The 13,875-nt window shown below is 49.3% G+C and overlaps 1 protein-coding gene across 1 annotated transcript in view; it reads right to left on the minus strand.

Annotated features, from left to right (window-relative positions):
* LOC119969034 (ephrin type-A receptor 6-like) overlaps nt 1–13,875 on the minus strand; it is a 956,636-nt gene that overhangs the window by 140,247 nt on the left and 802,514 nt on the right. Inside the window, 1 exon segment of the mRNA XM_038802175.1 lies at nt 3,789–3,897. Within this exon segment, the coding sequence (XP_038658103.1) occupies nt 3,789–3,897 (109 nt within the window).

Genomic DNA, 13,875 nt, shown 5'->3' on the forward strand with positions numbered 1-13,875 from the left:
GGGCCTTAACAGATATCTTTGCAGCATCCTTGAATACGGGTGAGATACCAGAGGACTGGAGAATTGCTAATTTTTCCCCCTTGTTTAAGAAGGGCAGCAGGGATAATTCAGATAATTATAGACCGGTGAGCCTGACATGAGTGGTAGGGAAGTACTGGAGAAGGTACTGAGGGGTAGGATCTATTCCCATTTGGAAGAAAATGGACTTATCAGTGATAGGCAACATGGTTTTGTGCAGGGAAGGTCATGTCTTACCAACTTAATAGAATTCTTTGAGGAAGTGACAAAGTTGATTGATGAGGGAAGGGCTGTAGATGTCATATACATGGACTTCAGTAAGGCATTTGATAAGGTTCCCCATGGTAGGCTGATGGAGAATGTGAAGTCTCATGGGGTCCAGGGTGTACTAGCTAGATGGATAAAGAACTGGCTGGGCAACAGGAGACAGAGAGAAGTAGTGGAAGGGAGTTTCTCAAAATGGAGAACTGTGACCAATGGTGTTCCACAGGGATCCGTGCTGTGACCACTGTTGTTTGTGATATACATAAATGATTTGGAGGAAGGTATAGTTGGTCTGATTAGCAAGTTTGCAGATGACTCTAAGATTGGTGGAGTAGCAGATAGTGAAGGGGACTGTCAGAGACTACAGCAGAATATAGATAGATTGGAGAGTTGGGCGGAGAAATGGCAGATGGAGTTCAATCTGGGCAAATGCGAGGTATTGCATTTTGGAAGATCCAATTCAAGAGCGAACTATACGATAAATGAAAAAGCTCTGTGGAAAATTGATGTACAGAGAGATCTGGGTGTTCAGGTCCATTGTACCCTGAAGTTGGCTGCGCAGGTCGATAGAGTGGTCAAGAAGGCATATGGCATGCTTTCCTTCATCGGAAGGGGTATTTAGTACAAGAGTTGGCAGGTCATGCTACAGTTGTATAAGACTTTGGTTCGGCCACATTTGGAATACTGCGTACAGTTCTGGTCACCACATTACCAAAAGGATGTGGATGATTTGGAGAAGGTGCAGAGGAGGTTCACCAGAATGTTGCCTGGTATGGAGGGTGCTAGCTATGAAGAGTGGTTGAGTAGATTAGGATTATTTTAATTAGAAAGACGGAGGTTGAGGGGGGACCTCATTGAGGTCTACAAAATAATGAGAGGTATAGACAGGGTGGATAGCAAGAAGCGTTTTCCCAGAGTGGGGGACTCGATTACTAGGGGTCACGACTTCAAGGTGAGAGGGGAAAAGTTTAAGGGAGATATGCGTGGAAGTTCTTTACGCAGAGGGTGGTGGGTGCCTGGAACGCATTGCCGGCGGAGGTGGTAGAGGCGGGCCCGATAGCATCATTTAAGCTACAGATACATGAATGGGCAGGGAGCAGAGGGATATAGATCCTTAGAAAATAGGCGACAGTTTTATATAGAGTATCTGGATCGATGCAGGCTTGGCGGGCCGAAGGGCCTGTTCCTGTGCTGTAATTTTTCTTTGTTCTTTGTTCCTACCTCCTTTCGCAGCCGCCTCAGCCAACACACCGGTGTCACGATTTGGTATAGGTGGTTAGAACCACGCTGTCAGGATATAGGCCCATCCGGGCGGAGCATCGGTGCGGGTCAGCGCTGACATTTCCATCGTGAAACTAGAAACTTCCTCCTGACATTACCTCAAAATCGGAGAATCCAGCTCATGGGAACCATGGTCGCCTTTACAGAAACAGGCATTGCTCTCTTCGACATGCCTGGAGGTTGCAGTTCTGGCTGCATTTTAATCAGGCGCTCTTTCGTGAAATGTCGCTATCTGAAGCATTGATTGTCACTCAGGTTGAGGTAAGAGAATGACATCTAAGCAACATCTGGTGATAGAGCTTTCTGTTGAGGGCCTTTCCCCCTCCCTCTCCTAACATTTTGTCCTGCTCTGGGTGGCCTCCCTTCATTCTCTCTGTTAAGCTCAATTCCAAGGGGAAAGCTGAGCATTTCTAATAAACTCTTCAGCACCAGTCAAACCACTCCCTGCAGACTATTGAAACTTTAGAAAAGCACTGGAAACCTCCAAAAATGTGTCCAACCAACAGTCAGAAGAAATAATCCTATAATTATTCTTAAAGCGATTTATGATCTATTTAAGAGGCCTGAGTGGACGAGTGGGCGTTCTTCATGACGTTTAATATATATTCAGCTGTCAGATGTTAAGTCAGGGTGTAGACTTGAGCACTATACTCAAAAATGGCAACACAAGCATTAAATCAGCATTGCTTACTGATTGATGTTATTAATCTTCCTGCTCAGCATACTGCCAGCATTCGTTTGGTGTGTGCATGTGTGCAAACATTTACCAAGTTCGTGTCTGGTATGCTTCCCATCAGCAATGTGTCTGTGCATCTTGGATGCCGAAAAACATTACTACACAAGTTGATTTAGCTCTCCCTTGTATCTGGATTTCAACAAAAGAGTTTATTTTAGATTTTCCTATGAGAAATCTGTGTTAAACAGTATTAATTTCCCTCTGAGACAAAAATAATCAGGAAGCACAGTATAATCATGCAAAAACAATAACAGCATTTACTCATATTTGTTGGATTAATTAGCAATCCCACAGCTAACAGATCAGGCTGAAGCTCTGAAACCCTGCCATATCCAGTCATGAATAATAGTGGACAGTTAAGCAGACAGCTTCATGTATATCCTCCATCCTCAATAATGGTGGAGCGAATGCAAAAGACACAACATCAACCGTTACAATTATCTTCAATTGAAAGTGCCAAGCGGATGGGTCTTTTCAGCAACCTCCTGAAAATGCCAGTCTTCAGCCAATTCATTGAACGGCAAGTGATATTGACAAATGACTGAGGACACTGGAGTGCACAGTGCCTGAATTGTACTGGTCCCCAGTTAACCTCGCCCCTGGCTATCATAAGGCTCCTGAAACTGTCAGGTATTTGCATAAAAAGGAGGTTATATCCAACCTGACCAATTACCATCCTATCAGCCTACACTCAATCATCAGTAACGTGACGGAAGCAGGTATCAACAATTCCATCATGTAGTATTTACTCACCAATAACTTAGTTACCAATTCTCAGTTTGGGCTTCATTGGACCCACAGATCCGACTGAGGGAACAACAAGCCCTATTAATCTGTCAATCATAGGAAGTTACATTTTAAGTGACAGAATGCGAAGGACTTTTTCCTTTGGTCACAAATGTGTTTGACATTTGCAAACAATCTCTAATTCAAAATACTGAGAAAACGCTTAGGACTTCAATTTTCATAATTTTGAGTCCACATACTTTACAAAAGGGATACTTGATGCACCTGTGATGTTAATATTCACTTCTTGTACTTTAGCCCTGCAAAGCAGTTTGTATTGAGCTGATAAAATAGCGGCATTGCAGCGGAATGCTGAATTGAACGAGCAGTTACAGAGCTTGTTTCTGTTAAACAAATGATTATTGTAAAACTATCTGCTGCTAATTATTCATCCTGAAGCTGCTTAACTTCTTAAAATGGAATTTAAGAATGGGAAGTTTCACCTTCTAACCAAGCAAAATGATTAATAAAAGAGAACCATGTAAATATACATTCAAAATGTCAGTGCAAAAATGGACAATCTCAATGACAGCAGGGTAGGTTTTGACTTTGTGAGATAACAAATCAGCAGCACATTTTAGATCTCTCCTGATTTTTATTTCACTGACCAACAAAATCAAAATTTACCCCAGCGTGTTTTCTCTGGCTGAACATGACAATGGTCATGGATATTCAAAAGGAAAATGCTCAATGGACGTATTACCTGCCGGTGATTAGGAAGAAGAGAGTAAGGATAACGAGAAGAGTGAATCCTCCAACTGCAGCAGTTGCAATGACCAATACTTGTCCTTGTTCTGTGGCAATGTCAGATGCTGGAACAAAAATGGACAGAATGGGACATTGAAATACAGCAACATGACAGGTCATTTTTTACATAAAGTTACATTCACCACTTTTCAAAGTTAACATCACACAATGAATCAATGTGCCCTGAAGGTCGAAGAGGTAAGAATAATGGATGTCAAAAAAACAAATATAAGTAGCTCATGTCACAAATTGTGAGAAAGGAGCCAAGATTATATACCTCTCTGTCTCTCCTTAATTTTTGCCACGCATGTAACCATGCAGATTGTGCTGTGCCTGGGTGCCTTTCCTTGTGCAATCGGGTATCTTGGTGGACACTGATTATAAGCATGGGCTTGTGCATGAGGACATCAACATTAGTTATGATGGAATTACTTCACATATATTAAATGATGAGCCACATCAGGAAATAGTCAGTAGATATGAATATAAATTCTATGACGGATCACCCAACATTATAGAAACAATATAAAGTGATATTGTTGAACATCGCCCTTGGAAAATCTTTGCTAACAGGGTGGCATGGTGGCACAATGGTTAGAACTGCTGCCTCACAACACCAGGGACCCGTGTTCAATTGCAGCCTTGGGTGACAGTCTGTGTGGAGTTTTCCCATTCTCCCCATGTCTCGGTGGGTTTCCTCCGAGTGCTCCAGTTTTCTCCCACAGTCCAAACATATGGTTAGGTGATTGGCCATGCTAAATTGCCCCTTAGTGTCCAGAGATGTGCGGGTTAGGTTCGGTTATGGGGATAGGGTGGGGGGAGTAGTGGGGAAGTAGGCCTGGGTAAGGTACACTTTTAGAGGGTTGTTGCAGACTCGATAGGCCGAATGGCCTCCTTCTGCACTGTAGGATTTCTATGGATTCTCACCAGAATGTAACTTCAGAGCCTGACATTAATTTTATTAATTTCTTTTGGATGGGGGCATTATTGGCAAGACCAACCTTTGTTCCCCATTTCTGATTGCCCTTGAGTTGAGAGGATTGCCAGACAATTGCAGAGGGCAGTTCAACCACATTGTTGTGAGTCTGGAGCCACAAGTAGGCCAGACCGTGGAAAGACAGATCTCCTTCTCTAAAGGGCATTAGTGAACCAAGTGACGGTTTCATGGCCAGGCTAGCTTTCAATTAAGTGGATTTGAATCCATATCCCTCGGACATTAGCCTGGACCTCTGGATTATTGGTCTGGCAACATTACCACTATACCCCTGCCTCCCTACCAACAGTTAACCATTCCTATAGCTGTAAATCACAGTGGATTGGAATTAAATTGGGAAATATAAGTGCTTGCATGCTGCTAATTTGTGTACCCATATCCAAACTGTAGAAAACGAGCTTGCAGCGAAACACGATGGAGTAGGCATTAGTCCGTGTTATGTCCTGAGCAGAAACAAGGATAAAAAGACTGATTTCAGGGTAGAAAGTTCTGTGCATGATCTGGGACTGCGTTTCTGGCGCCTCCATGTTGATAATGGCAGCATTGCAGGCCTTCCTGGTACTTGACTACAAAAGATGGCAGTCCCCTTCCATGTGTAAGTGGTAGGGTGGTTACTGACATCCCTTTTAGGGCTTCTCACTGAAATCGGTTGTTATGACTTCCACTTAGGATTATTTGGCATCCCATCAACAAAATGTAAGTATATTATTAAAATTCCATGACATTTTTCAAAGAAAAGCAGGAGAGCTCTCCCCTATCCTGACCAATATTCATTCCTTAACCAATATGAATGTAACAGATTGGCCCAACATTTGTTTTCAAAACAATGCTGAGGCATGGCCATATCAACTTCAGGCCAATTAAACAAGGAAATTGAGAAGTTCCTATTAGAGGTGCACTGCCCTATTGATAGCTTCAGGAAAACAACATCTTGATGTTGCGCTCTTCATTCAAATGAATTGAGTGGATTCAATACATTTGAATCCAAGAAGATTCTACACTTGCATAGCAGATGGTTATAAGTACGAAGCCGACATAGCTTACAGATCCCAGGCACAAGCTCAATTGTTGATGCAGTCACTAGCACACCCAAATCTGGTGAGCAATGTGGAAGGTATGGCTTTTTGCATTCAATTACCATGGATCTAATAGCCCAATTGACCAAATGAATCGCACAGTGAAATTACTCATTCTTAAATGTAGACAGACCAAGCAAGATCTAAACATTGTAGTGTTACATCTGAGAGTGACACTTTTAAGTGCATCTATCCCATCATTGGCAGAGCTCATGTTTGGCAGACCAGTGGGAATGGATTTACCAACTCTTACCCATTCTACTCTCTCAGAAACTAGAGAGAGACTTTTAGAACTACAAGAGACAATGACCAACTTGCACCATCAAAATCCAGGTACAGATACAGAATAGCCGAGTTTGCAGTTAGGACAACAAGTTCACATCGAGGATCCCAGAGGAGGTGTCTAGAAACCAACTAAGGTGGCAAGGATTTGTTTGGAACCAAGGTCCTATGAAGTCATTACAGATAAAGGTGCAACAGTGAACCATAACTAGGGACAAATCAATCCATTCCATCTCCTCAACCATCATCCAGTTCTATTGCACATCTGACAAGGTCCCAAATGCAATCAGGAACAATAGCCAAGAATGACAATCCCACAGATCACTGTGAACAATTAAAGAAACCCCTAGACAAGGCTACTATTACAAGGGGCGCGATTCTCCGATGTCGCACCGCATCGGGAAAGCCGTCGTGAACTCGGTCGAGTTCAACGACGGCGGGAAACGGCCCCGATCGCGATCGATTCTGGCCCCGGGAATGGGCTAGCATCGGGGCCATGCGGAACACGGGGAGCGTGACGTCGAAAGTGCGTCGTCAGCGCGCGACGCTTGAATGACGCCGCTCCACGTCATAAAAGGGCGCGATCCACGCACGGAAAGGAGGGAGGGAAATGTCGGAGCCACGGAGGGCTGCCCCGAGGTTCCATGATACGGACCTGGAGACCCTCCTTGATGAGGTGGAGCAGCGCAGGGGCAACCTCTGCCCAAGACGAGGGCATCGCCACCCTTCCAGCGCTGTGCGACGGGCCTGGCGTGTGGTGGGCACGGCAGTGAGTGCTGTGGGGCCGACCCCTCGGTCCGTGGAGTAGTGCCGCAAGAAGTTCCACGACCTCACCAGGGCTGCCAGGGTAAGTGCTTGGAGGGTGCCCCCGGGTCACAACCACCGAGGGGGCCCCCCAATGTCCCTCATCAACCACCGTGCGCATGAGGGGGAGGGGGCAGTGAGAGTGAGTGGAGGGTGGTTAACAAGGTTGTCACAGACCCACATGAGCGCTGCAACCCCCTGGAGAGATGCCATGGTGTGGCTGCAACTTTCCCCCCACCCTGTGCCAATATCTGAACGCCCTGATGATACCTACCTAATTGTGATGCTCTATCTATGCCCCCCCCCCCCCCCCCCCCCCCCAGGGGATGGCGACGCAGTCAACGGACTCACCTGACGCTGAACTGTACATGGGCCATGTGCCCCCTGCGCTGGGGCATGACTGGGACCAGGACTGGGCACCTCCCCGCTCGCACCTCTGTCCCACAGTGAGGCCCGGGGGCCACCGGGCTCCCCGAGGCAGGAGGTTGTCCTCGTCCGTCAGAAATTCAGGAGTGTCCTGGTCCCAGTCATGTCCCAGCGCAGGGCGCGCGTGGACCATGTACAGTTCAGCGTCAGGTGAGTCCGTTGACTGCGTCGCCATCCCCTGAGTTTCTGGGTCGACTGACCCCGTCCTGTCCTGTCTCACGGCCCGACCTTCGGGCAACGCACAGCCATGAAAGTCGTCACTGTCCGTCCTCTGTACGTCCCACTGGAGAGTCCCGGATTTGGAGGATGGCCCTCCTGGCCAACCTCCTGCCACCCTCTGGCGTGCGACCCTGGTTGCGGTGGTCATCGCAGATGGTCACCTGTGTGTGGCACCAGACGGCCCTGGACGTTCATCGGCTGGCCCTGGGGAACAGAATGATACGGGGTTAGTTAGTCACGCTCGGCCGGGCGTAGGATGGTCCAGTGGGCAGAGTGTGAGGGGAGAGAGGATGGGGGGTCAAGTGGGCAGAGTGTTAGGGGAGAGAGGATGGGGGGGCAGTGGGCAGAGTGTGAGGGGAGAGAGGATGGGGGGGTCCCGTTCAATTAACTCTATCACGGGACGTCCCTGAACGCTCGGCCTCCGCCCGTCCCATCCCTCGTGCATCGGGTGGGCAGCAGGCAGAGCAGGGTGGCACCACGTCATCCAAAACGCCCGCAGAGTAGCCTGGCCCATGATGGCCGGGTTGCCCCAGGAAGCGAGTGCCGACGGGGAGACATGTCGCAGGGCGTGATTCTCAGCATTCCGCCTCCACTCCCGCTGTACCATCTGGGGATTCACTTAGACGTAGTGGTAGGGCCCGTAAGGCAAAGAAGAGGGACACAGAGTAAGTTGTTAGCACGGGTGAAGGGCACAGTTTAGTTGTAGGGGCTAGGGCATCTGTACATAATATTCACCATTAAACTCACTGTTGCACCTAACTTGTAAGACTGTGTGATTTTTCCGTTGCCACGGGGATCGTGCTGGTGACCAAGTGTCGCTGGGGTTGACGAGCGGTGAAACTTCGGTGCCGGGTGTGCAGTCCCCCCCCCCCCCACAGTCGGTCACCGTAGTCATCGGCACTCCAACGCCAGCTACCCCACGCGGGCACGTGATGGAATGTCCCTGACGAACTCAGCGACTACCGAGATGGATGGTTCAGCTATTGCCATGAGTCAGACTTTGTCTAACGATTCTGATCTCACAGCTCATCGCAGATCGGGTTGTAATCATTCAACATGGCACTAATCACACCCGCTGACACAGCCATCAATGTCGTGCCATACCATTGTGCCGCAGTGGTAAGGTGATGTCGAATTGGAGCAGTGTACGCGGAGAGGGAGTGCGGGGGGGGGGGGGGGGGGGGGGGGGGGGGGAGTGGTGATGGGAGTTGAGTGCTGTCCGTCTGCACGACTGGCAATGCAGGTGGTAGTGGTAGAGTTCAGCGATGCCATCGCACACGTCGCGTGAATCTTGCAGCCACCAACGCGTCGCATTCCCGCTGTCCTCGCCGGTGCCGTCGTGCAGCCTCCTGGACATTACCAGCACCCGGGTCGTGTGTGTGCTGTGCCTGACGCACCACCAACCTCCTCCACCTCCTCCTCCTCCTCCTCCTCCTCTTCCGTGTTGGCACCACTGCCAGTGGCTTCTCCCTCCGACTCCTCCATCAGGGCATCTCCCCTCTGCATTGCGATGTTGTGCAGCGCACAGCATACCACAACAATGCGAGTGACCCTGTCGGGCTGGTACTGCAGGGCCCCTCCGGAGCAGTCCAGGCACCTGAATCTCATTTTCAGCAATCCGAAGCAACGCTCCACCACACCCCTGGTTGCTGCATGGGCCTCATTGTAAAGGGTCTCCGTGTTAGTCTGAGGCCTCCGTATTGGCGTCATCAGCCAAGACCTCAGTGGATAACCCCTGTCGCCCAGCAACCAGCCCCTCAGCCGGGGGGGCCGTCCCTCAAACGTAGCAGGGATGAACGACTGCGCAAGAATGTAGGCATCATGCACACTCCCAGGGAACCTTGCACACACGTGCATGATCCTCATGTGGGGGTCGCATACCACCTGGATGTTCATGGAGTATGTCCCCTTCCTGTTAGTGAAGACTTCCCTGTTGCCTGTAGGCGGGCGCATGGGGACGTGAACACCATCAATCACTCCCTGGACCATCGGTATCCCGGCTACATTGGCGAATCCACGGGCTCGTGCTTCTTGATTTGCTCGGTCCTCGGGAAATGTGATGTAGTGGTCCGTGATGGCGAACAGGGCGTCGGTCACATCCCGGATGCACCTGTGGACCGATGCCTGCGATATCCCTTCTAGGTCCCCACTCGAAGACTGGAAGGAACCGGTAGCATTAAAGTTAAGTGCCACCGTCACCTTGACAGCAACCAGTATTGCGTGTCCTCCTCCCATTCCACGTGGGGCAAGGTGCGCCACGAGGTGGCAGATATGTGCGACCGTCTCCCTGCTGAACCGGAGTCTCCTCCTGCAGGTGATGTCCGGCAGTGCCTCGAAAGAGATCCGGTCACGGTACACCCTAGGCCTCGATTGTCGCCTCTGGCGCCCTGGCTCCACCATCAGTGTCTCCTCCTCCTCCTCCTCCCCCCCATGCTGCTCGACATCAGTGCCCGTATCCTGTGCCGTACTCAGTGTTTGGGGGTCAATGTTCCCCTCGGCATCCCCCTGAACATACCGGCCATGAGCGCCTGCGGCCTGTACGGCGATGACGGGCCACTCAGCGGCCATTCCCTCTGCTGCTGCAGCTGCCCCTGCATCCACTGTGGGCTGTCGCTGTGGACGCTGCTGGATGTCCAACTGCAGAGCAGCGGCCCCAACCACTGCGCTGAACATCACCGTTCGGTTCAAATACATTATGGTCACCTACAGAAGTGTGGTGGGGGGCAGAGAAACAACATGTTAGACGGAGGTTATTCGACACCTCGGCAGCCGCCTGCCCCGGGATACCTGTGTGTCCCGGTGGCCTGGTCGCGCTGCTGACACGCGGCCAGCCTAACCCCTGGTCACTTTCTGCATCCAACGGTCAGTTAACAACGTCTTCCTCACCGGTGCGTCAGTGGGCTGTGGCCATCAGCCACAGGGCAACCAGCGGCCGTGTCCTCGTCACCGTCCTGCCATGGCAGGGCGGCTTAGATGTTGCATCCGGGGGTGGACGACCCACTCCACTCATTCCCTCTCCCCCCCCTGCTACTCACTCCCTCTCCCCCCCACTACTCACTCCCTCTCCCTCCTCCCACTACTCCCTCTCCCCCCCACTACTCCCTCTCCCCCCTCCCACTACTCACTCCCTCTCCCCCCTCCCACTACTCCCTATCCCCCCTCCCACTACTCCCTATCCCCCCTCCCACTACTCCCTCTCCCCCCTCCCACTACTCCCTTCTCGGGGAAGCCTTCCCCAGTCTGCGGAGACTCCGGGACGGTCCGCTCACCTCCTCACTGCTCGTCAGCCAGCACGACTGGCTCACGACTATAAAAAGCAGGTGTGGATGGTGACGGCGTGAACTGGGGTCACGCTGTCGGGTCTTCAGCCCATACGGGCTGGAGAATAACGGGGGTACAGGAGATTCACCATTTTGGGTGCCTCGGGCGATTATCCAGGTTTTGCCGCGCAGAAGACGACGGAAGCGATTTGGCCGTTTGGGAGAATCGCGGGAGCGCGTCGGACCGGCGTCGCGTGAAAAACAGCCGCGACCGCTATTCTCCCAACTGGCGTGGGGTCGGAGAATCGCGCCCAAGATCTTGGCATACCAGCAGATTACGTCTATGCTTTAGAAACTGATAGATTCCCCAGTCCTATAAACGTAGGAAATGGTATCTAAACATGAACAGTAGTTATACTTCTTTGGAAATGGGGAAATATCTTGGAAAAAAAAGGGAGATCTTGTAATATGCCTTTAACAGCTGTCAGCTTGCCATCACTAGAAAAGAAATGTGTCAGGTGATCCAGCCTCAGTTTCATTTTGGTCTAAGCAGAACACAGCACACACATACATATATATGTTTTCATGCACCTCGTCTAAGTAAATTAACCCACATCATGTTTACCTAATCCCTCATGAGTAATTGGTGCCTTTATATAATCATAAAAACACAACAAAAGTAATAGGGAACTGTAAAGATGTTCAGAATGCTGTTATTTAACAAGAACCCACAAATTATCCAAAAAACCTGATAGTTGTGGTTCTCTATTTTGATGGTCATATGATGAAGTTATGATCATGCTGAGAACACTCTTTATGCCCATCAAACAGCACAATGGCTGACTTGGTGCCAAAGTGTAGTAGGGGGAGGCAATAACAACAGTTTTCATTTTTCTAAATGGATTTAACAAGATAATAAAATGTTAAAACCAGCAGCTGAACAACAGCAGAAAACCAATTATTGGGGGCTGTATCCAATTAATTTGAGCCAAACAGCAATTCCAGAATCATAATTGCCAACAAGCCAATATTTTGCAGTCACACTGAGTTGAGTTTTTAATGCTAGTTAGTGTGATGAGTTTTATTATCATACTTAATCAAAATAACATGAATGCATTGCGCACTGATGCATGAGGCAGCACCATCATCAATTAGATCGGTGTACTTGTTTTTAAACATGCCTTACGTGCCACAAAGTCCTTTTGCATTGCATTACAATAGCTCATGAAGGGGAATACATCCTGACTGGAGAAATGTGTAAAGTTTACTTGGAAGACCCACTGTGCTTTCATACTGGCAGGCCTTCTGAAGGGCAACTAGGGGTGGGCAATAACTGATGGTCGACCCAGCAGCGCCCACATCCCATATAATGGATTTTTTAAAAAATCAAGCATCAAGAACTCTGAATCTGACTGAACATTTTAGAACCAGTTCCCAGTTCCAATAGCACCCAGAAGAATGCACGCTCACATATTGAAGGTCATAAGCCTGAATTTAAAGACCAACTTGGTTAAGAACTTTTATCATAGAGACTTTTGAAAGCCCTTCATTGCAACCACCACAAACTTCAGCAGAATACTCTAGACTAAGTTTAGTTTACTCTTAATATTTGATATGTGCAGTATTTAACTACAGCTTAGTGAAATTTGTCTCATTATGTTGTACTTCTCTGCAAATGTATTGCAACAAGCAATGACATAGTAATCACAGTGACTGGCATGTCTAATTATTTAAATGAATGGCACTTTCATATTGGGACGAGGAGCCATCAAAATGTATTTGGGCGCAATTCTCCGCAAATGCGGAGAGTCGTAAAGGCTGCCGTGAAACTGGCCGTGTTTCACGGCAGCCTCCGCGCCCCCTCCCGGGACCCGATTCTCCCCCCCGGTCGGGGCTAGCAGCGCGGCCCCGCAAAGCACGGCATCGCAGGCTTAGCGACCGTCGTTAAGCCTGCACGCCAAGGGTCACGGCGGCTGACGCACACGATGACGTCAGCCGAGCATGCGTGGATTGGACGGCTCCAACCCGCGCATGCGCAGTTGACGTCATCACGCATATGCATCAAATCCGCACATGCGCGGGCCGTCATGCCCCTCAGCAGCCCCGCGGACTGATCCTGAGGGGCGGCGGAGGAACAAAGAGTGCGCAGGTATCTGACCTGCTGCCTGCGATCGGTGCCCACCGATCGCGAGCCCATGCCACCCTTGGCACGGCCGTGGTGCGGCGTGCCAATCGGTGCCATGGTTGTCGGGAACGGCACTTTGCGGCCGTTTTCATGAACGGTGAGAGCAGGTGTGCTTGCGTTCGTGAAAATGGCCGTAAAGGCCTGGGAACTTGGCCCATCGGCTAGGGGAGAATCGCTGTTCGCCGTAAAAAAACGGCGAGCAGCGATTCGTGTCGTGGGGCGGCCGTGGGGGGAGGGGGGGGGGGGGGGGAATGGCGGGAGGTCGGGAAAAATGTCGGGAAGGCCCTCCCGCTATTCTCCGACCCGTCGTGGGCAGCGGAGAATCGCGCCCATTACCTTTCTGCAAAGTGAAGATTACTTGGCTTTGGTTAAGATAAAGAGCTCAGTGTAAACAAAAATGAAGAAATGTGTGTCTCTTTTCAGTTTAATAGCAATGAAACACTTGTGCAAAAATAATGAAATATTTTGAATCCTTTCAGACAATTCCTTTCAGGAACAAGGGTAGAGCAGAGATATATTAAAGCACAAATGTCATCTGTTATATTTAAACAGAGATGCTAGAGAATCACTAATCTGCTCGCGATTAGGTTGCCATTTCATTTTTCTGAGACATTAACTAGATCATGAAAAATGATGATGCGATGGTGAGGGCATGATTATTCCTTTACCTGTGAAATTGTGTCTCTAAATTAGGTGTCAATAGACAACATTGCATGAAACTAGATGCTAAAGTAGGTATATAGATCATTTGGCACCAATAGATGACCTTGTATACATAGAATCAATGAAGAATGGAC

This window comes from Scyliorhinus canicula, chromosome 7 (genome assembly GCF_902713615.1).
Source record: "Scyliorhinus canicula chromosome 7, sScyCan1.1, whole genome shotgun sequence".
Classification (NCBI taxonomy): domain Eukaryota; kingdom Metazoa; phylum Chordata; class Chondrichthyes; order Carcharhiniformes; family Scyliorhinidae; genus Scyliorhinus; species Scyliorhinus canicula.